Raw genomic sequence first — 27,471 nt, forward strand, 5'->3', positions numbered from 1 at the left:
ATATTAACTCTGAAAACAATAATTAAACAGCACATTCATGGGATCCTATGAAAGCCATTTCATATCTCAAAAACTATCTATTTATAATTTAGATGCTCACCAAATATATTTTTTCTCTCGAGGGCAGTGTTTAATCTGAATACATAGATTTGTCTCCAGTGACAGACGACATTAGCAATCTGTTGTATCAAATTTGAAGTATGAATTATGATTGAAAACGCACTCAACAACCTCATAAAACAAACCCAATGTCAGTTTTTTTTACAGGAGGCTATGGGTTATTTTTCTTTCGTATGGGTTATCCATGTAAACAATTTTACAGGGGGAAGGCAATGCGTCTGAGAAATGTATCCTGTGTATTACCTTCAAATCCTATACATGTAAGGCAAGTAAAACTGTTTGACAGTCGCTTAAAATAGCAATGAAAAGCACACAAAAAACAACTTAAGTTCTTGCAGGACCAAACTGCCCAGCAGGACACATATCCCGAACGCACAGTGCTGTCCCATTCATCTGTCCTTGTGACATACACATTTTCTCCCTAGCGCACTTATCAAATGCTTAAATGACCTATGTGCATGGAAGGTGTTATCCTTTTCTTAAACTGCATTCATAAAACTTTTCAGGATTCACCAACACAGCATCGCACCGTGGAATGCTTGGACAGGCCGTGCCAATGTATTATTTCTTCTTCTCTCATATCCTCCCCAATGGGAACTTAAATGGCAAGTATGAACCTCTGACCAAAGCTGAAAACAACCCCCAGTCAATGTTTATGCAGTACCCATTGGCAAACGGCAGCAATCACCAGATGCACTCGTGCTTTCAGAGAGGTCGTATTGAAGACAGAAGCCATTGATTTGTTACGACGATTTGCTTGCAGGAAGAAAAGAGGCACTTGCCTTTTTAAAAGAACAAACGAAAGTGTTCATTTTCATCTTTGTTTCAGGTGATCTAACTTGCGATAGTGAAATTATCTCGTGTGAGTATAATGATAGAACAATTGATGACTTTTGGAAACAATCGCACAAGAGCTGTGTAAAAATATATATACTACTTGGAATAGAACACTCAACGGTTTTATATATATATGACATGAATACGATGGGTATAACTATATATTCATACTATGAAGTAAAGATTCCAAAATTCTTGAAGCATGTTTTAATCAAGAAAACAGTATGCTCATGACCTTTCATTACCTAGTCCAATGGTTTAATTTGCATGAAATCATCTGGCGGTCACACCCAGTAATTGAATTTGTGGTGTGACTAGCTGTGAAGGTGGATATTTATAATATCCAGGCATGCAGTCTCATTACGTCGCTGGAAGCAGAGAAAACTGGTAAGTACACACAGAGACATGTCAATGGCCCATATTCTTTACAGCACTTTAGGATCAACCCCTTGATCCCATAATGTTGTTTAGGCTGAGGCTTCCCCCTCTACTCATCTTATCCCCCTCTACTCATCTTATGGGTAGACTGGTACTTGCCATAGGAATGTGTAATTCCCACTGTGGTTCACATCATCCTTTGCATTAGTCTGTTCCTATCAGACCATCCTACTAAGGGTTTGCGCAGGACGACCCTGAATAGATATGTGTAGCTGCAGCTCAGATAGGGAGTGAGTGAGTGTATCCTTGCCTGTGATGGACTCGGAGGACTTGAGTGCAAAGGACCAGCCATCAGGGTTCATGGCAGCACAGTGCGGCAATCGCAGCTCCACAGGCTTCAGGAAGCGCAGTCCATGAGGCCCACACATCACCAGTGGGCTCAATAGAGTCTCGCCTGAGAAGCAGAATAGTCCAATGGAATCACGGTGATCTGCATTGTAATCATGATAATGCCATCATTATACGTGGGATACCTGGAGAAAGATAACAGTCGAAACAAATACCCTCTAGAGTGGTCCTATAGAACTCCCTCGAGCGGAGCCCCTTCTATTAGCAGTGGCATGAACAAGACATGTTAGGGCTGCACCGTTACTTCACCTGTAGAAAGCCTACACATTTAAGGGACTAAGACACAGTAGCTCATCATAGACATATTGAAGAATCCATTGATAGATTCTGCTGTCTCCAAGCCACCCCACAACCCAAGTCTACAACAACACCTGCGATTGCCAGGCAGTCTCTCAACCAAGTATTAACCAGACTCAACTCTGCTCAGCTAACAATATCAGGCACATTCATTGTAATTTGGATATACAGTATATAGACGAGTTATTCGGTGATACTGCATTGGCAGTGATGCACAAGTGAAAATAATAAACTCAACATATTAGTCAATAACACTGCTTTAAAATGAGGTAGAGTTGTGAACAGTTGGAGACATAAATGTATACCATGGGGCATGATAAGACTTAAAAATACAGCAATATTTCCTGATTAAAATGTTTTACATAATGCACTTAGTAATGCCTTCCTGGGCTCAATTCTCATTTCAATAGGAATACAATTAGCATAATTAACTTAGTGATGCATTCCTGACCTCAATTCTCATTTCAATGGGATTAGAGAAACTCTCAAGGAATATAAAGATATAAGTTATCAAAGGGATTAGCAAATACAATGTATTCAATTCCTGATCCTTGAAAGCAGGAAGCAGGTTTACATTTATTTTGCCCTTGCGGTCCAATTTCACTGAGAAATGAAACGTGCTCCAATAGGCAGTACACTACATATGAACCTAAAAAGGGGAAGATGTTTATCTCGCACTTAATACAACGATGTTTTAAGTGAAGGCGAAGCGTCCATTCAGTCCTGCCGTCTGAACTGTATCAAGTCTGGATATGAGGCAGCCTTCTGTGTCCTTTTGTCTTGCCTTATTCCCACCGGCGTCGAGACAAGGTTTGCGTCCCGCCGACATGTCACTGGGGCTACGTATGGTCCCTGCTGTTCAACTAACGAGCCACTGCTTTGGAAACGTCTGCCCCAAAAGCTAACGGAAGATGTTGGCCAAAGCCTTGGCCAAGGCGTTTACCCGTTTTTTTTCTTCCCAAATGGAGTAGAGGCTGCAGCGTTTGCACGCGATGCAATGAACCAGATCGGTGGAGGTGCATGGTGAGTCACAAATGATGCTCTGGGTGTTTTAATCCGTGTACTAGTTGATGTGAAGACATGCATGTTGGTGCATGTTGCATGTCTTACTCCGATTACACGGGAAGCTGCGTACAAGCGGATCCCTGAGGTTTTTGCTTACGCTCAGAGCACACGGAGGCAGTTGCCGAATGTTGGCAGTATTTTGTCACTTCTTATACAGTAGAGTTCATCACAATAACCTCAACTCCCATCACCATCACCTTTTATTCTCACTTGTACATTAGATATTGTAAATATTAAATGTGAAGTGTTTTTCAATTATTAACTGTAAAACATGGTGCAGTTATAATTGCTGTGCTTCGAGAGAGCAAGCGTTCTTTAAATCACAAGTACACGTGTTTCCCAATTAACTACGTCTAAGTGCATTATTTAACATGGATTTGCATGCAACCACTGAATAGATCTATTAAATGATGACTGTAATAACAGACATATAAGGCACGAGGGGCCCTTTAAGCAGCCTTTATCTCCAACAAGGGGTGTATGATTATGAGAAATGTCCATTTTGTGCCAGATTGTTAACCTAAATGAGCATGGAACAACAAAACATGCTCCACGAAATCATGATTATCAATAAAAAAAAAGGTCCAAATAATGAATTTCAAATCCATGTTGCCAAAGTCATGCGTTGAACCGTTAAATGTTGTTCAAGTTCAAGGCCACCAACGACATCAATGTATTAAGTAGAATATTGCATCGCAGTAGTTAGCTACAAATAGACGACTTCAAGGTCATTACGCTTTCAGAATGTAAGCACTCAGAGTGTCACAATGTGACAATTGAGTATTTCCCTGACATTGGTTCACGGTGTAACAACTGCAATGACGAAGCGACGTTTTGAACGTCTACACATATCCGTAGACGTCTATCATGTTATTTCAGAAACATGATTAGGAAAGTTAGATTTTCTTTTAATCAAATCTCTTAATCACGAATGAGGCAAAAGCCATGGACACACAGCCCCGTGGCTGTGCCTTTCTTTCAAACAAATCCCCACGTGTGTTGAAATGTATTAAATTCCAGCACAGACATCAGCAATTTAATATTTGACACATTTGTTGATACCAGAAGCTGATATGAGATATTTTTAACCCACAATCTCAGCCTACAGAGATCTGCAGGAATTCCTAGCATATGTTCTCGGAGAATATCAACCCAGGGAAAATTGAAAATATGCTAAATATAATGGATTTTTTTTCGTGTAGGAATATTAAATGTTATAGGCGGCATATTGCTGGCAAATGTAGGAAAATTGAGATCACAAAACCTGCTTGTAATCTTGGAGGAGGTCCAATGCTTTCCGAGCAATAGGCAGTTGGGGGAGTGCCCTGACCTGTACCGAGTGTGTGATTTAAACAGATCCAGCGATCTTCAATTATTTTTTTTTATTTTTTGCTCCTCGAAGCATTATTGATACAGGATAATCAAAGCACGACTGTAGACTTGCCTATCCACAATTCCTTGTTAATTACTTTGACCACACAGAGAATATTGAATGAGGAAAAAAAGAAAATATCTCGATCAAACATATGTGTCATATTCTTCAACTGCTTCAACAGATTACACATTCAAGCTGCATACAGGAACGTAGCTCGTCCAGTCGGGAAGACTGCATGGAAGCCACAATGCTTCTGAGTACCAACATATTTGGGCCACAGTAAGAGGCAAGACATCGCCAGACATCATTTGTCAACATCAAAACAAATCCTGTGGACGGTGGCATTGATGTCCAAAATTATTGCCAATCTCACTGCTCTTTAATCCACGAATAAGGCACGGACGGAAAAAAAAGCACCTTTCTCTTTGTCGAGTGCAGGGATGATGCTGTTGTCCTGGCACACCTTGAAGTAGATCTCCTGCTCCAGGCCTTCAGGAATGGCTCCGCGCGGCACAACCACACTCACGCCGGTCTCCACCGAGCTCAGCACCCCACCATTGCTGTCGAAGACTCCTCTCGCTGTTGCCACCACCGAATGACCTTCCTCCTCCGATAAGGCACTGGGGCTGCCCAAACAAACACGGCACATCAACGACAGTACACATTAGCACCGCGTTCCTTGACCAACCCGGTGTCCATGTCGAGGGGCGGCGTGAGACCCGAGTGGCGACTGGAAGCGTCCAGCCAATCGGCCTCGTCACGCCCGGCTGCGTCAGATTGAGGTGGACGTGGAACCTTTCTGCTCTGGAGGAATGGACCCCCTGTGAATGACTTGCTTGGGTGGAGGGAGCTACAACCCTTTGCCGGTCAAAAAGCAATAAGCCATAGTAGTGGTCCCAATTTGTTGCGTGTGACTCTGACCACGACAGCTTCTAGGAGGTTCACGTTTCGGATCCAGTGACCGCCCTAATTATTACTGTGGGCGTAATGACCACGATTATAGGCAATTGTGTGCCAGCGTCAGAGTCTAAATTTGCCACATTCGAACACGACCCTGCAAATGACTAAATTGATATTATACATAGCAAATCACCGCACTCTATTGGCAGACTAATGCCCCGGGTCAATATTGAAAATGAGACTGGAAACGTCTCTAACTGTGCGATGTAGCCTTAAAGAAGCGATTGGGAGAAATTGTTTGTGTGTGGATCTGCCAGTGCTTTTTCCCTAGTAACAGCTGGCAACCTCTAAATATTTTTGAAACCATAACAGAGAACCACTGCATTGCTGTTTTCTAAAAAGTGAGCAGTAACAGTAAAGCATTTGATATAAAAAAACCACGTACATTTACTGCAGTTGTCAGCAAGCCTGGGCAGCTGCAAAGGACTGTCTATAGAAGATTGCTGGATTAAGAGATGGATGAAAAAAATACTTATACTGGTAGGAACGAAGTTCTAAACTGAGTGTACCAGCCTGCAATAGATTAATGTGTCCGTCCGTCCGTCCGTCCCCTTTCAATACTTTAACGAAGTGAAATCTCGTGCTGTTGGGGTGTAAAAATAAAATTGCGCAAAATTCCTACCAGCCCACCCTGCAGGGACCTGTTTTGAATCTTAGATTATTCAATTATTTAATGGTAGCTGGCGATATTAGCAATGCCGACACTGTGTTTACTTGACACGTAGAGAAATTGATTTGTGCGGAACTCTGGAGCCACAGCTGTACACCTGATGCCCAGACGTGCATAGCTGTGTACACACATCCACCAGTCAGTTTAACACGTAGGCTTTGACGACCAATATTATCCATAATAGAGGTTATGGACACACAACGAGTGCATACACATTAATGTCTGTGTATTTACAGGCACGTAAACAAATCAATCCTGGTTTGTTTACTTCTTTTTTGGCAAACATTCCGAAAATAAACTCCGTAAAAACATCACAGGTTTTAACTGGGATGTTTACTTTCGGAGAAATATAAAGTGGGCGATGGTAGGGTCAGATGTCAAAGGCTACATTCAACATTGTGGTAGTGTACGCAAACACTGTATTGTTAACGTAATTGTGAATTTTGATTTGCGAAGTTCACAGTTTAATTCACAAGACCGCTCGGTAGGCTCTTGTTCACCAGATACGTCATAGTGGGTTAGAGGTTTATGTGTTGTGATGGTATAGCAGCAATATATTAAAATAATAAAAATCCTAAAATCATTACATGTCAAATTTCTGTGCTCATACACAAATATACCACAGGCTAAATTGCCAAAAGTAACGCTGCGTATGAAAACAATTTCTGTTTATAGCCGTTTTTCACGAACAATATACTCGTTAGGGGTGTACTACCATTAATCAGATTTTTATATAAAAATCTAAATCAGATGAGAAAATCAGGATCATAATGTGAATAAAGTATATTTTAAAATGTTTGTAGGGAGTAACTATTTGATTCAGAAAGTATTTTTTTTGGTCTGATAGTTTAGCATTAGAATCGCTGGAGCCTGCAGAATGTCACAATTTGATTTGCAAAGAAATAATTCTCGTTTTGCAGTACATATTGTCGAGACTGCTGGAACAACATTTCAATTAATGAACTCATGTTAACGTTGTCAATTATATGGAATTTAGAGAGGCTGCGGGGGTCCTAAATCGATTCACAAGTCAACAGCATAGTGGTCCAGAAGCAGTTCAGGAAGGGTCCAACAGTTCAGATATTACCTACTACTGATGTTAGCCATGGCCAGGAATCAAACTCAAGTTGCTGGGTTCATAGTGCAATGCGTTGACCACCGCCCCACCCAAATAAAAGTGAAGGTAATTTCCTGCTACAATGAGCATTCAGGTGATGCTCATTACCCGTTTACAGACCTAAGCTTGTGGTAAAAAAAAAAAATCCACATTGCTCTGGTAGGGACAAATCTATCCAAAGGGCAACCACACTGTGGAACTCATTTAACCGACCCCGGAGGGATGATGGGTTGAGTCGACACCCAACCAGGAGTTGAACTCATAACCTCCTATTGCAAGTCGCTCGCTCTACCACTTGAGCCACCTGGCACCACCGTTTCCCCGACATACCCTCTTCTTTATGAAGGTAAAACTATGAAATAAAATATTTGTAAAAAGTCTCTAATGGTTACATTTTAAAGGTGAACATCAACCATCAAAATCCATAAAAAGCACATGTGACATTTCACCTGAGACACTTTGATGCCTTTTAGAAGCTTTCCTTTTTGAATATTTCACTGACTGATGCAACACTGTTATTTCCCATTACCTTTATCTATTGAATATAATAGTGGAGATTTTCATGAACCTGTAAATGTCGTCATTATCACGCCTCTTCTAATGGAAGCCTTCATTACGTGAAGGCAATTAATCAACTTCATTGTTCGTGTTAAATTATTAAGTGATGGACATCGAGGGTTTGAGATGTGAACGGACTTCAAAAAGAGTTTGAGAAAATGATCATAACAGAACGTGTCGACTCAAATACATTACTTTTCTAAATAGTTGTTTAGCATAGACTTGAGATTTCCGCAGCCTTGACTTCTAGCTCATATTTGATCTTTAATTCGGGCACGACTGTGTGTGTCACTTCATCGCCGGTTGTTGCTTAAGTCGCCCCTTCCCTTCCACCCGGTCTCCGTAGACCACAAGGGTCAACCAACGAATCGGGAGTGTGAATGTAACAAGACGGTAAATGTTCCCAGTGAGTACAGATGAAAATGCTCATAGATTGTGACCGCTTCGTGTAGACAAGGCGGTGTCATTGACGAATGTGCTGAGTTTGCTTTGGTCAATAGTGCTTGTGCACAATTGCCAACATCACCAAATAAATAATTTCACTTCGACGATGTGGCTCGTGTAGTAGAAGCAGCAGAATGCCGCTGTACAATTGGCTGTCGGGCTCCAGCAACATCAGCAGCAACTATGCTACTCTGCTGCTGCTGTCGCCGTACAATCGACTTCTGCGGTGCAATCTGCTGCTGCTGCTAGTGTTTTCGTTGTATATCCCGCTGCTACATACCTGCAGCTGCAACACAAGCCACCTAGTCTATGTGAAGCGGTTTAGTGTGATGTCGACGTGTTGTTTATGATTATTATGATCATGGTAGTGATGAGTATGTTACAGGTGATGCCAAAGGTGATGATCGTGGTGGTGATGCTAGTCGGTGATGGGTGTGGTGAAGTATGTATGTATGTTGAACTTCTTTCGCACCGTACATAGACAACCGTGCTAATCGGAGGTGCGGGGGAAGGACAACAAACTAAACACAAAAATCAGTTCTCAAGTAATGAGTTTTCAATCTAGATTAAAAAGTGCATAAGCTCCAGTGGTTTCCTAATATCAGATGGAGGAGCATTCCAGACGACCATGAAGGGTAAAATCTATCCAAATCAAAATTTAAGGGTAATGTTGTTGACCATGATGGTGGTGGGTAATGAAACCGGCGGTAGTGATTACAGTGGTTATGACAGAGATTCAAGCTATGATGTTGTTGATTGTGATATTGTTGATTGTGGAGATGACGATGACTGGTAACATTTACCATCTTGCTACATTCCCACTTCTACTTTGTTGTTTCACCCTCGTGGTCTACGGAGATCGGGTGGAAAGAATGCGACGACGTTATCGAGGACTTGAATGTAGTCATGCTACCTTGATGAGTAGTGTTTAAAAAGTAGCATGGAAAAACTGTCATTCAACAACATTTCCCGAATGCCCACTCGCAAAGGTACTGCAAAAAATAAATTGCAAAAAAGCTTAATATATTCTTGAAATTTGACACGTTTGTGTAAATCTGACAGTAACGGCAAACAAATGATGCAGCCTACATTGGGCGACAGTGTAAGTGACAGATGTTAGCTATTGTATTTGTTCATGACCATTCTCATAATTAAAAAAAATGCAGTGCCTGTGGGAACATTATAACATTATGATACGGGGTAAAAAAATATAATATATACATTCGGTATTTGGCAAACAGTAGGCGAGTTTACACTGTTTTTTAATGCAAACATTTATTATAGATGTATCGTAGGAACGAGATACCACAGCAATCTATCACTAGCCGTATATTTAATTAACTGCTACACAAGCGGTTATGTAGCCTGACTTGGCAATCGACAGCCATGCGGTAAAGCTGCTATTCATCTGCGGTGCATCGTATATCGTATATTCATCTGCGGTGCAGCTGAATATACGATCCATCATCACGAACCACTAGCCAAAGTAGATAAACAACTAACATTCTCCTATCCTGAAATATTGCTTTTAATGCAACTCAAAGCAATTATATTCCATTGCAAGTGTTTTATTAAACTTATATGGGTACTGCATTCCTGTGATGTGCCGATGCCAAATGACACATTCTTTGAGGCAAACCACAATAAGACTATGGCGATCTGCACGAGTTAAAAGTCCAGAGCATCGTGCTGTAATATGCAGCATCAGATCACATACTGAGCTTGTGTATTATGTAACAATCTTGCCGATTTCAATTATTAGTATTTTTTTAAATAAAAATTTAAGCTGCCGAAGCAAAGGATTGCAACACTGCTATTGGCCTTTTGAATTAAGTCCACTGCCTTGAGTGAGAAAGGTTATCAGATTCTCTGTCATGCACCATGGCCTCATTACATTGTAGGCCTTCTGTTTACGCAAGTCTTTTTGCACTGCATGAATGATCATAAAAACAATGAATAATAAAGTGTTTGTGATTGATAACAAAGAGGGAAAGACTCTAAGTGTTTCACAACCGATCATAAAAGCCGAGGAATGCCAATTTCAAGTTGGTTTAAAACTGCGCAACTTTCACAGATGTCTCCATCAGAAGTTACTCCAAAATTATTTGCATAAACATTGTTTATGTAAACAAATAAACCAGTATATAACAATGTATATTTCATTGGTCGTCTATGACCTGTCAACCACTTAAATTTGATCGGAGTGAAAATTGCAGACTACTGCAAATCTACTCATCATTGGAAACAAGACGTTATAAACATTTAGTTTTAACCGTGTGAAAAACAATGCATTTACAAAGTAATTCTGTGTTACACGATTAATGAAAGTAATTCCGTATGAAAGTGAAACGTTGAAAACTTGCAATTAAAGAAAATATTTAGCTATGAAGTACATTTAAATACGATATTGCTGTTAAGAACCTTTCAAGTACAACCACAATCAATTTTAGTGAATATACTGTACTTATCAAATGCTGCACTTGCGAAAATCAAATGACATGTAAAAATTGGCGAATAGCAGTCTTGCTACTCTGACCAACTCGTACGTATGTCTGAGTAATGAAGAACAGAAGCCAATCAATTACCAATTTCAGTCTATAGACGTGACAAAGACAGAAATAAATTGACCAGTTAAACAAGCCACGTTTGGGTCAGAGGACAGATTATTTCTTCACAAGTTAGTTGGCTCATAAACAGACATATAGTCTTCATAATAAAGGTTTTTGGGTTAGATCGCGTTTATTTATAAATGTGTCGTAACCCTCCACCACCCGACACGGCCAATCAGCAAAAAAAGTGTCACGTTGACAAAAGACAAATAATTCACTACTTCAGCCCACCGGTGTGTTGAAGAGTTAATCCACATTTACAGTTTGAGTATGACGTTTGGCTGGTAAATACATCCAGCATCATCAAGCAATTCGCCAGAATGGTAAAGCCCTCGCTTGCTCCCGGTTTTATATAGAGCAGCAGGGTGACGTCATCACTTAACTCATATCAGGTGCAGTGATTAGAGGCGGAGGGGGGGTATTGTAATTATATAATCGATTAGTAATCAGTCATTGGTTATGATTAGTAATGAGTTGTAGATTAGTAATTCTCTAAATCAAAATGTAATGTGTATTATTTAATAATACGCTTCCAGGCCGCACTAAGCCGGTAGCTGTCAGAGCGATTAAAGTTATTCTTGTTCCTCTCAATTTCAATGGATTCTCTAATTAGTCTTTGCAAGTGATAATTAGTTTTACACACCACTGCAACATTGTCAAAATCAATTGAGTGTCCTTGTTGACAAGCATGTTCTGCCACTGCCGACAGTTGTGTTTGAGATAATTTAATATTTCTCTGATGTTCTTTTAGTCTTACGCTGATGTTACGTCCCGTCTGCCCAATGTAGCAGCTGCCACATGAACAATTAATCCGATATACACCTTCTGTTGATAGTTTAGGTAATGCATCTTTAGTGCAAGATACTAGTTTTTGAATTTCGTGTACTGTACCAAATCTTACTGTAATGTTTTGCTTCTGCAAAACACGGGCTAATGTCAGTTACTCCTGAGATATATATAAATAAACACGATCTAACCCAAAAACCTTTATTATGAATAATATTGGTCGCGAAAGCCTACGTGTTAAAGAGACATATAGTCTATTGAAAACGAGAGCTGTGGTGCCTCACATTGGTTTAGCTTGTGAATTTCAACGTGCAATTTTAAGTAGTGAAAGTAATGCCAACGAGGTATCCGAAGGACAACGACGTGCACAGATGATTGCGTTATAACCTCAGGCTAAACTACCTTACCGTACCTGTCAACCCATACTGCCCCGTATTCTTGTACAGGCAAATAGAGTTTTCACTTCCATACGGCGTACAGCCGTTTCAATACGGGCCACATGGTTTTTGTCTGTTTGTGTTTCTCCCTTGTGATGGGACTTTGTAGGATGAACGTTGAGATTTATAAGGGGCACGAGGAGACCAAAAAGGTCTGAATTGGTCTGTAATAAGGTAGGGCACTGATAAGGGGTTGACAGGTTTGCCTTACGTACTTTTCTGTGCACTTTATGATGAAAAGAGACCAAAGCCAACCAGGCAACAGAACAAAGGGGAGCCATTAAAAGAGTGCAGTGCACGACTAATTCCAGGAGAGCTGCTATATTAAGAGAGAAGAATGTAAAGTTTAATGAAAACAGAATATAGGTCTTTCATCATGCTAAATAAACACATGTTATTTTGTATGAATCGCTATAGAGTAGCTGCCAATACATGCAATTTAGGTGGCATTTTTGTTACGGATACTCCCAGGCAGTCTGCTAAAGCTAAATGACAAACCAAAATGTGCTGTTATCAACATCATGATATGTAAAGAGAAGAGGGTAATTGTTGCAGAATGTCAAAGCATAATAATGGCTTGGTTCGAACACAGTTCATTTTCTCCAACCATGTTCATTAGTCTAATTAAAAGTGCCTTAATCTTATGGTTTCGGCCCAGCCTAATATTCATGTTGTGACCTACAGCATCCACCCCTGAGCAGGTGCATGACATTCAGCACATATTTAGTCATTAAAATAGTACAATTACCATTGTAGTATGCGGGACTCATTACTGTGTCATTGCATCTTTTCACATACATTCTAGCCTATCCCTAGAGAGTTTAGGTTCTATTTCACATGTAAAAAATTGCTAATTATTTAATAAATGTCTTGTTCGTTTATGTACGGCTTCAATGACATCCAATATTCCAACCACCGGAATTATTTTTTGAAAGAAAAAAATATCCTGCAACGCCGCAAACATTTGTTCTAAAACACAATTTCACATTTTCGAACGCTATATGATTTAAACGATGGACTGTACTACATTTGCACCATGCGCACACCACATTCGCCACAGCACTTTCAACAAACACAACTGCAGACTACGGCTTACATGAGACTCCACAGCTAGGTAAATAAGGTAGTCCCATTGGGAACTGCAATGTCGTTTGAAACTATAAAGTGTTCAATATGTTAAAAGAATGATCCAATGTTTTTGGGGCGAACTCGCCTTCCCCCGCCTGCCCCCCCCCCCCATCTCTATCAGGTCAATGGAAATTAAATTGCGCAAGACGGCGGGAGCTCAATCAAGATGAGAGCCACATCCATCTTCATTGCGAGGCCGCTGCGCAGTGCTCCAAGCCCAAAGTCCCGACATCGCTCCAGTGCCGATAAACATCAGGGAAATGGAGCTCCGCGTGGGGACTCGGCCAGGAAGAAGGATTGCCATCGATTCCCGCTGCTCCCTAAAGACGTCGCGGGCACAGTCTGCCTGCAGATTGATTGATCACAAAAGGTCTGCTCGTCATGTAGCCTTAATTACCTCTGATTTTAATAATAATAATACGGCTTGTAAGTATATATGTATGTTGAACTTCTTTCGCACCGAACGTAGCTAACCGTGCTAATCGAAGGTGCGGGCTTCACGCTCCCAAGGACTCACATGTGCCTGTCGAGTGCCGGGTTCAATGCGGTCGCACAGCGTGAGCTGGAATTTCAAAACATTTGCAGAAAAAAAAACAACACGAGCGCATACGCTTAAATCTAGGCTAAGTTGTGCAGGAACGATAAATAAAACTCTTGACTGTTGTATTGCTTCATAGAAAAAAATCACGTACGCCGAAACAAGCAAGCTGTGGTTAATTGTATTTCTTTTCCCCCATTATACATCTGCATTAAAGGTGCAGCATTGCGAGGGCAGTGTTTTGAAGTTATTTTTAGGAGGCGACAAAATATCGAAGAAAATTACTTAAGGAAAAAAAATTACATTCTACTTTGGTAGTGTGCACAAAATATGCAATGCAGTAGTTTCAAGCCGGAGTAGGTGTATTCCTATTGGTCAGTGCGTCTCAGCTGCTTCAGGCCTTGGGGAGCTGAATACAGCCCGTCCTTCATCATCAGTCAATACATCCCATTACATTATAAATTGCATGTGCATAATGATTATTAAATATTCATGACAATCATTAAGTGTATAAAAAATATATACTAACTTGAAATGTCTGTATTCACATTTCAATTTGAAGAATGAAAAAAATGTCAATATTATTTGTGCTTGATAACTCGTTCACGTAATTATCATAATCATGAAAGGACGCGTGGTTGTTCGGCCCATGGCTCGAACCTGCCCATGATGAGACTGGGATGGTACATTAAAACCAAGCAATGTTGCTCATAAATTATCATGTCTAAGCACAATTGGTTCGAAGGACATGGCAAAAATGGATATCCCTACTCCTTTCAAGTGACCATTAGCCTACTTTTCAAGACCGACTACAGAGGCGTGAATATATGGAAGGGTTTCTGCTAGACGGAGCACTAGAGAGCAACTCGAGGGTATTTTGGCCTACTCTTCCACGGTGGTCAGAGGAAGTGGGAGTACCCACTCACATCTGTTGATCTACTAACCATGGTGTACCATAATATAGGTTCTTTTGGGTAAGATCGCGTAAATATCAATGTGTCCTAAACCCGCCACCACCAGACACAACCAACGAGTAAGATTTGTCACGTAAACTGAACATGCCAATTCGTTACTAGTACAGCACACCGGTGTGTTGAGAGCAAATCCACAACATTTACACTCTTGAGTATGACATTTCGCCAGTGGGTATAACCATACTTTACCCCACCACAATCTGGACCACAGTAGGTAACGTGTAAATGTTATGCCTTGTGCATTTGGCCTTCTTGTGATTTATCCCAGGCCTCCCTTGAAACATCTCACGCGCTCCCCTCACCTTATTCGAAATCAAAGTCACCTTTTTTTGTACCGTTTGTTATTGTAACCTTCTGACCTGCCCCCACTGGACATCTGTGAAAAAGAGCTTCATAACGCATAGCATTTACACAGAACAAATAAAGATTCTGACTCTGCCTGGATTGAGTGCAGCGTAAGGGCACCCACCATGATCACCAGCATGACTAGCACCGCGCTACCTAACAGGGACGGCTTTGGGAGTAGTGCTCAGGCCGTACATAAATAAAGATTCCGATTCTGCCATAATAGAGGTGAGCGCAGCGTAAAGGCACCAGCACCACCCCAGTTACCTGACAGGGATGGCTTTGGGAGTCGCACTCAGGCCGTCCAGGTGGCTCTTTGGCCGGTAGTCGCCGTGCCGCGGGAACGTGTCCGTGCCGCTGTCGAACTCGTGCTGCGACGGCGCTTGCGAAACCCCGACAACCGCCGCCGCCGCCGCCGCCGCAGCCGCAGCCGCGCCGTCGCCCGCCCGCACCGCCCCCTCGGGCAGCAAGTTGTGCGAGAACTTGGGGCTGTCGAACCTGCGCTGGAACGGCCTCGCCGCTCCCGTGTAGCCGCCCCCGGAGGGGAAACGGGCGGCGAACGGCGGCGCGAACGCCCTCGCGGGGTTACCGCTGCTACCGCCGTTGCTGCTGCTGCTGCCGCCGCTGCTGCTGTTGTTGTTGCTGGTGGCCGTCACGGCGTACGTGGTGGTGCAGGCGCCGCCGTTCGCCGCCAACACCTTGCCATACGCGGTCGCAGGGGGCGCGTAATGGCTGTCGTTGCTTTGCGACGATTGTGCGCGAGCCGTGGCCGGCGGCTGGTAGGGGACGTTGCCGCTGTTGGGCAAAGCGGCCTGGGGAAAAGCGTAGGTTCTGTGCGAGGCGTAGCTTGACTGCAGCGCGTCCTCCCTGGAGGTTTGGCGGTACGGGCCCTGGTGACTGGTCTGGGGGGCTTCCTCTTGCCTGGATGTGGGGGCTTGCTGCTCCCGGGGAGACATTCCTGAAAATAATTGCATTGTTGTGTGTAATTTAAGGCCATTCGGAGAGCACAGCATTCCGTTTTTGCAAGGGCATTACATTTTAGGCTGAACAATGTTACGTGCAGAATGGATCAATCGGGGTACTATCAAAATGTTAACTTTGAGACAATATCCACACTTGCATACATATACACACACAGACATATGACATGTATTCTTGTCTGTTTCATATATTAGTACAAGTGGCCCTATATCTGTTTCATGTTTGTCTAATTTCATTTGTAACTCCACTGTGATAAGTCAGAAATTAATGTGCCTGAGAAAACTTACGCGAGCGTTTTTATCATTTAACATCGATTTACATTTGTGATTTAAATTTGTCATGTGACAGAGTTTAAAAAAAAATAATAATTTGCAATTTGCTTCATTGCCGTAATTTCTTGTATTCATTTTGCTGTTGCCATTTTGGTGACCCAGGACACCCCCTAGCAAATGACTCATCCTGCTCTCTTGAGTTCTCATCTGGTTAAACAAAATAAACTTGACCTTGACAAACATCTCCTTTAAGAATGCACTCACTGTCTGGGAAGTCAAGTTAGTGAGCATCTATGAAGGCGAGCATGTACGCACGTATGTTAGCATGTTGAACTTCTTTCGCATTGTACATAGCAAACCGTGCTAATTTGAGGTGCGGGTGAAGGACAACGAACTAAACACACAACAGCAGCTCTGAATAAATGAGTTTTGAATCTAGATTTAAAAGAGCACGACAATGAAGAGGATGCTGTGAATGGTGCTACGGTACTATTCACGCTACATCGCTACCGTCTCATGAGTGTCGATGGTAACACATCGCACAAGGTATCGTTTAGAATCCAAAAAATTAATTACATATATTCCACATATTTAAAACATCCAAGATAATTTTTTTTAAACGCCACAATGCGCTGTCCTCCAGACAGTCTCGTCCCTTCACCTGATGAAGGCCGCTTGTGTTGTGGCCGAAACGTCGTGATTTTTTGTCATTTTATTTTCACCTACGTGACTTTACCCAATAGAACCAACGAGTATGGATCCTAGCAGTCACAAAAGCTTTAAATCTAGAATAGAAGCTTTAAATAACCAGTTGGGGTGCAAGTATAACAAAAAAACACAGTCCAACTGGAATTACGTTTGATAAGTACACCTCACATCCTCATATCCTCCCGATGCATTGTCAATCACAAGTTTTCTTGTTAAAATTCTTGGCCGACAGTTCAAGGATACAAAGATAACGAATACTTCAATCGAACAATATTACGTAAATTCTAAAGGTACCTGGATGAGAGTTCTTTTTTGATATGCTGGAATTATTAATGATGTTATCTGTGCCAAGTTATTAATTCAGGAACTATTCCTAGTCTCACATGGTGAACGCATTGTTATTCATAACTATTTGTGAAAGGAGATGAGGCAGTATGTAGGATATTGAGGACTTCACAAATGGATGAAAATCTAACTTCCAGGTGTAATCAAAATTCACCATTGTAAACTCATGATACATGTGCAGAAATAAATTACCTTAAACCTTTTTTCAGCATTGGTGAATGTAATCTGAAGACAGTGTAATTGCTGTTGGTGAAAAAGTATATAATGATCTACATGAGCTGCATTACTGAAAGTGGTTTTACTCAATTACTTATTTCACACAAAAAAATTCTAAAGTGAAAGTCAAAGTGTCACCAAACTCATTAAAACAGTTGGAACTGTTCATCTCCATTGGCAACCATAAACCAGAGCGGAAATTCCACATTCCTACTGCCGGGACCTGTCTCTCCTTAACAACGGTCACAGCTTACTTACTGTACTCATTGAATTGACTCTTGAGTGATTGAAGTAATTTTGTGCTCAAAAGAGCATTGACGTAGTCAGCATGAAGGTAGTGCTCATTTACCATTCATAGTCCCGAGCCAGTGGTGGTATTTCCTGAGACCTACGACAGGGACGAGTCTCTCAAAAGGATAACTGCTGTTGACTTCCCCAATAAAGTGGTACTTATTTTATGGACCCGAGGGGGATGATGAGCCGAGTCAAACGTCACAAACAGGAATTTAACTCACAATCTGCCACAACGCTACATTGCCTTTGGCCTCATATCTAAGTACAGTAATGGATACTCTTGGTGCATATGAAATCGAGATTATCTTTTGCGCATGTGCATATACAGCTTGTTCACGGTTTAATGTAAAGCACACTGTTGTGCACGGCAAGAGGAAACCACCTGAACTCTCCTTCCCCAGTTAGGGTTCAGGAAGCCTCATACAAAGTACGGTGTTGTAAGGCGAAGAGGACGGAGAGAGGTGGGACCTGCTCTTGGATAGAGCACTTCAGAGGAAGTCAAACATTTGCCAAGGGATTCCAGACACTACATAATCACTGAAAACGTCGTGGTTACTTCACAGCCATATGACTTGACATTGTACCTGTGTAATGGTAGGAAGGAGGATTGGTCGTCTGTTGCGACACTTGATGCTGTCCAGACTGCCCCTGCTTTGCCTGAGCAGGTATCACGAAGAGTGTGGGCTGGCTTCCCGCTGCCCGCATTCCTGTGTTTTGAACCGAGCCACAGAATGGGACATCTGTCCTTTTCTCCGTTGCTTTTGGCCCCACGTCCTCACCAGGCAGGTCCACGGATTTACTCCTGAGTTTTCACATTTGAAAATAGGTACGTAATATTACAACGCGACGTACTTGATTGTACGATCACAACTTTGCAAACATTAGCACTTCTCTCTGCTTCTCAGCCCAGAATTTGCTATATTTTTGTTATCACTCTTGAGGCATCGCCGTTAAATCAGCTCAACAAAGTATGAAAATCCACTTGAACACAGCGATAAAATAAAACTATTTTGATCTTGCACAAAGTATCCATCAAATATGGGTTATAAACTACAACAGGTTGGCCATACATTCTTGCAACAAGGAATGAAATAATTTAACTCAATGAATCTTATTCAAGAATTTTAAAAATGTCCACATATTTTGGAATACATTTTCTGATTCATCACGTGATAGATAATTTAGCAAAACACAATAGATCATTATTATTGAAATTGATCTATATATGTATATAAAGGCAATATTAATTGTATCATTATAATCAACAGGCAAAGAGACAAACACTTCTTGACAGAATTCCCAGAACACTTTATAAGGGATTTCCAGGGAATTAACAAGCGAACCTTGGACTCAGAGCCAAGCATGTTTCCTGTCAGAGTGGCTGTCAATTCCATTGTCCATGACCCCCAGACAACTAACAATTCCCTGCAGGCCAGTATACAACATTAACAAGGAAACCATGGAATAACTAACATGTACAATAGCTAATGTGCATAGTTATGTCGTGTTCATGGGCATGATAACTGGACCAACTAATGGATAACTGGAGTTGAGATTCAATGCCCGAAATTAAACTGTAAAAATAAAGCAAAAATGAGGCTCTACTGTAATAGCATGTTTTGCATTCCCATGCTGTATTGCATTGAATGTAAGCGGTATTGGTGACACACACACACACTTCACAGCGATAATCTATGTTCTTTGAGTGTGTGCATGAGAAATGAGGCAAAGTTTCTTACCAGTACGATACTCTGACATCGCCTCCGCTGCCACTGTAATAGCTACTTGACTGACTAGAAAATCTAAATGCAAGAAGAAGAGCATTATTGGAAAATATTATACAAAGCAGAGGTCCACACAGAACAGAATAAATTATGACACGAAGGCTTTCAAAATGGCATAGGTTGTGAGATCTGAACTTGTCTGATGTACAGGCAAACCTCTGAGTCAAAATAGGGCAAATTACTTAGCGAAAAACAGCAATATAAGCAACGTTCAAAGCCCTGGAGGTCACAAGGCAAACGTGTTCTGGCAAGCCTCATGTTAATTTATTAGAAGCAATTTGGAGGCATTCGCATGCGGAATATGTGGGTGTAATGGATGCTAGTTAGGTTGTATAGCTGAGAATGCCTACCCAGGGAGTTTTAACATTACAGAGCATGATTTAAACGGACATTAACATAAAGAGGCTTGGATGGTAGACTTGGGAGAAATTCAGGAAAGAAGATTGATCTTACACACCCGCCACTTGCAACATACAGGTTTCATGTGTTTGCTCATGAGCCTACATATTTAATTGTCATGGAATGGAATGACAACAATCCTCGTGTTAAAACTACATTTTCATCGCTCAAGAATAGTATATTGCACATGCATCGAACAAGAAATTAAATCCAATAAAACTAAACATATTAAAATAATTGTTGGTTAAATTTACCATCCACTACTAATACATACGTAAGTACATACTTTCCAACACCACCAGCTGTTAATACTTTGTAAAAATGCTTTGTAAAATAATTCACAACCAACTTTTTCTCCAAGAACTCTCAATTGTATTGATTTTTGCACAACAGTCTCTTGTTCTTTTTAACCACTGTGAGTTGCACCGTAATTATAGTTAACTCTGAGCAATAATTTACAGGCATATAAATAGCATTTGAAGATTGTGTTAATAATGACTCATTCAACTAAAACTGCAGTCATTAGCAGTGCCTGTTAAATTGCAAAAGAGTTCTAGTCAACATTTGGATAATTTATATGAAAAATAAATGAATCATCAGAAGAATGTGGTGCACAATCGGTAGATTATAATTTTGAATCCTTCGACCGTTTTAAGGTACTGTGTCCCATAGCTTAAATTGTAAGCAAGATACGATTCGGAATACTATAACTACTTTGTTTTGTCTTTCAAATGTATTGCTCGCATAATAGATGTATGGGTGTAACACTGCACAGCGGACTGCTTAGATATATGCATACATTTATAACAAATAAGACATTATTTATGGTTGTTAGTGGAATACATCATGATTACATTTTTCTTCATGAAAACATATAAATTACAATGTAAAGAGATGCGATATTATTGGTGAAAATGCACTTGTGTCCATCAAGACAATTTCCTCGACTGTATTTACGGGTGAAGAATAAAATGTCACGATGCAGGAGTTTCAAATGAGCGTACACAGCATGATGAATGGAAAAGACCACAAAAGGTCAAACCAACATAGTTACATGTCAGCATGTCTCTGTCTTCTTACGGGACTTTAAGGGGAAAAAAAAAGAAAGAAAAAACACATCCGATCGATGTAAAGCAGTTTTACCGCACTCTGAAAAGTGCAAAAGCTTGCAATGTTAGCTTAAGTAGATGGATGACATTTTTTTTGCAAGATGTGGCAAGTTTATTGCTTTTCCCCCCAGCAGAATTGTATAACTAAGGGTGTCAAGATGCAAGTGATGGGGCGATGAGTGTGAAAAATGGCACAGTGTTATCAGAAAGGGCAGGATGTGATTGAACGTGCTTTGCTTTAAAAAAAATGCGTTTTGAACAGTTGACCATCGGTGTGCTGGAATTTGTACAAAGCTGTAACATCAAAAAGAGATGTATCAATATATTAAGTGGGGTTTTCTTTTCATATCTTAAAAAAATACTTATGCATAGGTTTGCTGATCTTGCCATCTGCAAAGAAACATTTTAGATTCCAGAATAATGAAATGCACAAATAGCAAAAGACAAATGTTGTCAACTTTTCAAGTGACAATAAGCAAGCTCTGATGTGCTCTCATTTTGGATTGTTTATTATGTCCGGTAATGAGCTAGTGAGGTTATTTTGTGATTGCAATTGTATGAGTGAAGCAAAACAGTACAATAAGTCATGAATACTGAGCGACACAAAAATTTAGATACATTAATTATTCGCAACAGTGTTAAATTGCAGTGATATATTTCAATTAACATGCATGACACACAACTCAAACATGGTTAATATGCACGATTAAGTGAATAAGCGAATGAGACATCAGTGGAAAAATAACTTGATTATAAAATCTAAATGTAGCATTCATGTTGTTAGTATAAACGGCTGTATGCAGTTAAGTAAATGACCGATAATTAAATTATGAATTCAAAAATATAATTGCCACAACTAAAAGAATGGCAAATATATTAAGTAAAAATATTTTAACATTGACACATGAAAATTAGTCCAACTCTTAATTTAACATGAATCTTTTTAAAGATAACGTAATACTCTCATATATTTTTTTTATATGACAATGTTACTGACCTGTACATAAAAATTGTAGCATGTTATTAACATCACAGTGCAAATGCAGTCAGGGTTAGATGCCTATGGTTTCTTGGATTCAAAAAATATATTTTATGTACAGTATTTTACTCAACAAATTTGGTTTATAATAATCGTCACAAGCACAGTTAAACAAGATGCATATTATATTTCAACCAAGGCAAAGTCACAAAACATTCCTGTTCTGGTCATTCTTTACATTTACGCAATACAAAAACAAGTATGAAATACACAAGATATATGAAGCAGGAGGCAAAATGTAGTTAATGCCTTAAGGACTGTACAATTAGAAATAAATTCTTGCAATACTGCGTGAACGGACCGGATATAAAACGTTGACTGCAAAAACACAACATGCGACTACTGTACCAATATAAATACTTTAAAAAATATATATATATTATAAACAATCTTACAAATATAAATTAATATACATTACTGCATTTAAACACCTCTTTTATTCGTGGTTTATATCGCAACGAATTACCACAAAACAACTTTGTTATTATTATTTTCTTCTGAACATGGGACGCATATCACGAAGAAATGGGTGGTGACATTGACCAAGTGCGCTAGTGTTTACATTCCGACGAAAGACACATACAACCGAATTCTCAAACAACAACAAAAACACAGACAATCTACAGCTGCGTATGCTGGTACCTGCTATAGGTGGGCTTGCTGTTGTGGGTGGGTTTGGGTGTGTCAGGGAGTGATGGGGTAGTGGGAGCAGTGGGGGACGCTTGTCCGGTGGGGCTGACTGGGTGGGGGAGCTTGCATTGCTGCACGGACCTCCGTGAGGAGTCCACATCCTCCCTGTCGATGTGGGCCGGTCTGGGCAGGGGAACAAACCCCTCGCCCCGTGTCCCGGACACCCTCTGAGTCTCCGCTGTTCTGCGGACGCAAACAATGGAATGCATGAGAACGTGTAAAAGGCAACATGTGCAGTCCCGAAATTGCTCGCTCACATCACTGCTGGCGGAAGGGCCTCCACTTACGAGGTGTTCTAGAGAGCCCCCTCAAGAGGGTGCCACAGTGGAGAGAGGGCGTCACGGTGGCTAGGAGATGTTAACTACCTCGCCTGGTATACAGGTCGTGGGTTCGATCCCGACCCTGACACCTGCATATTTGGAGTTTGCATATTCTCCCTGTGGTCGCGTGGATTTTTCTCCGGATCGTGGGGTTTCCCCCTCCATACTTTTTGTTTTTTTTTCGGTAAAGTCACGTAGGTAAAATAAAATAGAACAATTAAAGCACGACGTTCCGGAGGCAACACTAGCTTCCGTCTTCAGGTGGAGCAGTCACAGCAGAATATCTGTTGACATAATTGACATGCGTTTAGAGTATTTGGCTGCTATACATGTCCAGATGAGAAGCCACTTCGTTGAGCGATCATTTGTGGCCAGGTCACTTCTGAAAATGAGCTATATAGCTCAGTGGGCCTTACCTGGTAAAGTACAAATAGTTTATAGAAAACTTGGCCTACTCTTCCACGCTGGCCAGATTTCTCGAAATAATTGTAAGTACCCCACACTTTATCGCACCACACACAACCTGTCGATCAACTACTAACTGTAGCGTACCCATTTTAACGATTGCTGCAAGGGAGACTGAGTTTTGCCATGGCAGCATCGTGAAAGCGTGAATGCTTTCTAATTTGTGACAATTCCACATTGGATAACGGGGGCATAGTATTTCATTTGAAAGTGGTTTACTGTTTCAGTGCACATGGGTCAGTGCACATCTCCTGTTTACTAGGCATCTAATGATTCACCCTTCTAACTCCAACCACCAACCACCACTTCCGTGTGAATTTAGGAATTGTCATCATTTTTAGTCATGGTTCAATGCATGCATAGGTTCTCTATGTCTTATTCCGTCTCATTTTCTGTGTCTGTATTGTCAAAGCCACATTTGTTCCATGAGCCCAAAGGTAACATTTGCAAATAATGTGCAAAATTTTTGTTTTTCATACATACAACCTCTGGCATGATGGTTCTAAGGGCAAACACCGATTTAAATCTATGACTTGATCAATTCCTAGGATACGTTTTTATATATATAGTATCTACTAGCAATCCCATGTTCCAAGACGCTGTACAAGAATAAAAATAAAATCTGCATGAAGATAGAGGGGGTCAGGGCAGGGTTAGCGAATGGTCAGGGTAAGGACAGGGTCAGGACAGGGTCAGGACAGGGTAAGGACAGGGTCAGGACAGGGAATGGTCAGGGTCAGGACAGGGTCAGGACAGAGAAACGTAGGAGAGAAAGCACCAAAATACAGCACCACAGCCTTAATCAAAGAAGCCAGGGCCCATCACCAATGAGCCCAATTCTAATTTGAGGGGCAAGTCTAGATGTTGGACAACCGCTGACTTCTCACAAATGAGCGACTTGAAGTGGCAAATCTTCTGGTTGGGAAATGTGAACTCAAATAAGGTTTCCACAAGGCTGGCTCATGAATATTCCAAATACGCGCAGTACAAGACGCGAGAGATGTTTCTCTGCGATACCTGTGTGCCTGCGGTTGCTCTTGCCCATCTTGTTGCTTTCCTTTGTTAGGAACTGCATAGATATCTGGAAAGTTCTGAGCGATTTCCACCTTTAAAAAAAAATACACACACGTGGAACAAAGAGAGCACTTCAAGATGGGGACATTCAAAGCAAGGATAAATTACAGTACTCACATACTGTAAAGCAAACCTAGACATAAACACACGATAGAGTGTGTATGAGTACATCGTTAGTATGCAAAAGGTGACTTCGAATTATACTTTGCAATTAAGCATATGCATATCATATTATGAAGAAGCCTGTTCAAGGATGGGAAAGGTTAGCTGTAATGTTTACCAAATGGATTAACGAAGAGAAAATGTTAATCTAATGATTAAATTAAAATCGCAACGTCAGGGGCCACAAAGGGATTTGTGTTAATCTATGGATTTGGTTAACTCTATGCATTTTCAGTTTTGCCAAATAATAAAACAAAAATACTCGCAAATCACAATAACATTGCAACATCGCCCCCTACTGGCAGGCAATACACGTCTGTGAAAGACCGTGCCTTAGTAATAACTTTCTGCGATAAGAATGATGTACATAATAGAATGTGCGAAATTGTTATTGTTTCCATAAAAAAAACATTTCTTCTATGTTTAAGATCATACAACCGGTTGCATTGTCCTCTGGCCTTCTAACAGTCTTTTTGGTTTCAATGAGGCAAAGTTGGTCAATATATGATCATTTCTGCACGATGATCAATATGCGCACGCATATATTTGTTTTAGAAAATAAATATCTGAATGTAGCATCTCAATGTACTGCTATTCTATGGCTTTTGTTTTTTTTTCTGTTCCGTTTTGTGCTTGTGTGCTCAATAAGTTGTAATGTATACATTTTATTGCTCATCTACAGACTTTAACAAGATGTAACATTCATATTAACAATACTCTGGCTCATGTTCCTTTCTTGCACACATAAGGATTAAAATGCTCTATAGCTAGCCCCACCGGCATTTCATGTATTTGCATTGGCAGAAGAAGATAACATTGTTTTGTTTTAAAAATAATTAAGTGGCTACACATTCTGTGTCTCTTGGCTGACAGGAACTTAGAAAAAACAATGTCATGATTTGCACTGTTCCACCTATCCGTGCATGAGTTAGGAAGTTTTCAGAAATATATTACATTGCGAGCAATTCCCAGAGCACACATTCCCTCAACCATGTCACTCACCTTGTACCTTATTCAGGGCTGCCACATTACATATAACTGCACATATTTTGAATTCAGGAAAATGGGTGTTGCATGCCACGAAATAACTTAATTATATAAAGCATGCAATCTGCTTTGAGAACCGTGATCAGCTGACCACAAGACAACCCTACCACAAGACAGCCCTACCATACGACAACACTACCACAAGACAACCCCATTTACATTATGAAATGTAAATGTATCATATATTCACAACCAATGCAAAATAATATCAATTGTAATCAAATAATCAAATTTAACATATGTATAATTCCTATATAATCATGTTAATTATAAAAAATGCAAACTATAAGTGTTCAGTATTTTTTGACGTAACAGTAGTTAGAACCAATAATCCAAGTGCCACTTGAATAATGAAACACAGCGAAATAAGATGCAGAAAATAACCTTGGGCACAATTGCATTAGTTATCCTGACAAGTTGCTCCCCGTTTTAGAATAAAAAAAATATATATATAACAAGCACCAGAGGAATAATACATGCTTCCAGTACAATGATTGCAGGGATTTGTATGTTAGCAGCATCTAAAGGGAATGCATATATCTCCAAATGGGGGCTTTTTTTTTCAAACCCATAGCGATTTGACTACGTCAACAAAAGAAATAATCTCAAGGTCATTCTGAAGCTTGCTTTCCCAATTTGCCTTACCATGGCAGGGATGTCAAGGGAATTCTACCTTAACAAATTATAAAAGCTCACGACTGCTCCTAGCCAGCGGCGATTGCTGAAAATAGATTTTAGAATTGTTTTACAGTTAGCAAAAAAAATCACGTGGCATTTAAAAACAAACATTGAACAACGTAAGCGTGATAAACATTTGAAGTATTTTTTTCCACAGAGCTAAGAACGTTTATAAACATTTAAAATTTTTACTAAAATACCTAACTGCCTAATATACCTTGATTTGAAGCCTTCGTGACTGCAGGAATCCATACTCTTTGGTTCTTTCGGTAAAGTCACGTATGGAGAAAAAATAATATATCACGACGTTTCGATCGCAATGCAAGCAATCGTCATCTTCCGCCTGATGACGATTGCTTGCGTTCCTAACAGTTGAATTAGTAATTGTGTGAAGCACCAATTAAAGCATCGTGGCAAATATTTAAACTGTGTAATATGAAACAGTGTTTTTTTTTTTAATAAAGGATACATATGAATGGAGCCGCACACATACAGGAATTAGTGAAAAACCAGAAAAATTCGGATCTTAAAAAAATATTAATATTGAAAAAGTATATTAACATGTTCATGTATTCATAACACCAAATGTTTGAAAATCCCATTTGCAACCTTTGATGCTGCCGTAATGAGTTTTAAGATGATTATTTTCCCACAATACACATCCCAAGTGTGGTTGAGCACATCGTCTCTCAAGATGCCACGTGAACTTCAGAAGATAGTGTGGCGACAGCTGGACGGAAGATTACGTTGAACACGGCCTGAACCAGAAAACCACACTTTTGACTACAGGACGTGCTACAAAACACACACACACACACGCGTGTTAATAATCCCTGCGTAAT

The 27,471-nt window shown here is 40.4% G+C and overlaps 1 protein-coding gene across 8 annotated transcripts in view; it reads right to left on the minus strand.

The window, feature by feature from the left end:
- Positions 1-27,471, minus strand: part of LOC116941894 (tight junction protein 1-like) — a 257,022-nt gene that overhangs the window by 2,285 nt on the left and 227,266 nt on the right. For all 8 annotated transcript variants that reach the window (XM_076066812.1, XM_032953222.2, XM_032953226.2 and 5 more), the window contains 7 exons: positions 24,686-24,774; positions 22,836-23,066; positions 19,602-19,664; positions 18,447-18,664; positions 15,314-16,004; positions 4,898-5,106; positions 1,646-1,789 (listed from right to left, as the gene is read on the minus strand). In XM_076066812.1, the coding sequence (XP_075922927.1) occupies positions 1,646-1,789; positions 4,898-5,106; positions 15,314-16,004; positions 18,447-18,664; positions 19,602-19,664; positions 22,836-23,066; positions 24,686-24,774 (1,645 nt within the window). The remainder of the gene's footprint in view (positions 1-1,645; positions 1,790-4,897; positions 5,107-15,313; positions 16,005-18,446; positions 18,665-19,601; positions 19,665-22,835; positions 23,067-24,685; positions 24,775-27,471) is intronic.

This window comes from Petromyzon marinus, chromosome 13 (genome assembly GCF_048934315.1).
Source record: "Petromyzon marinus isolate PM22_M1 ecotype Great Lakes invasive population chromosome 13, UKy_Petmar_22M1.pri1.0, whole genome shotgun sequence".
NCBI lineage: Eukaryota > Metazoa > Chordata > Hyperoartia > Petromyzontiformes > Petromyzontidae > Petromyzon > Petromyzon marinus.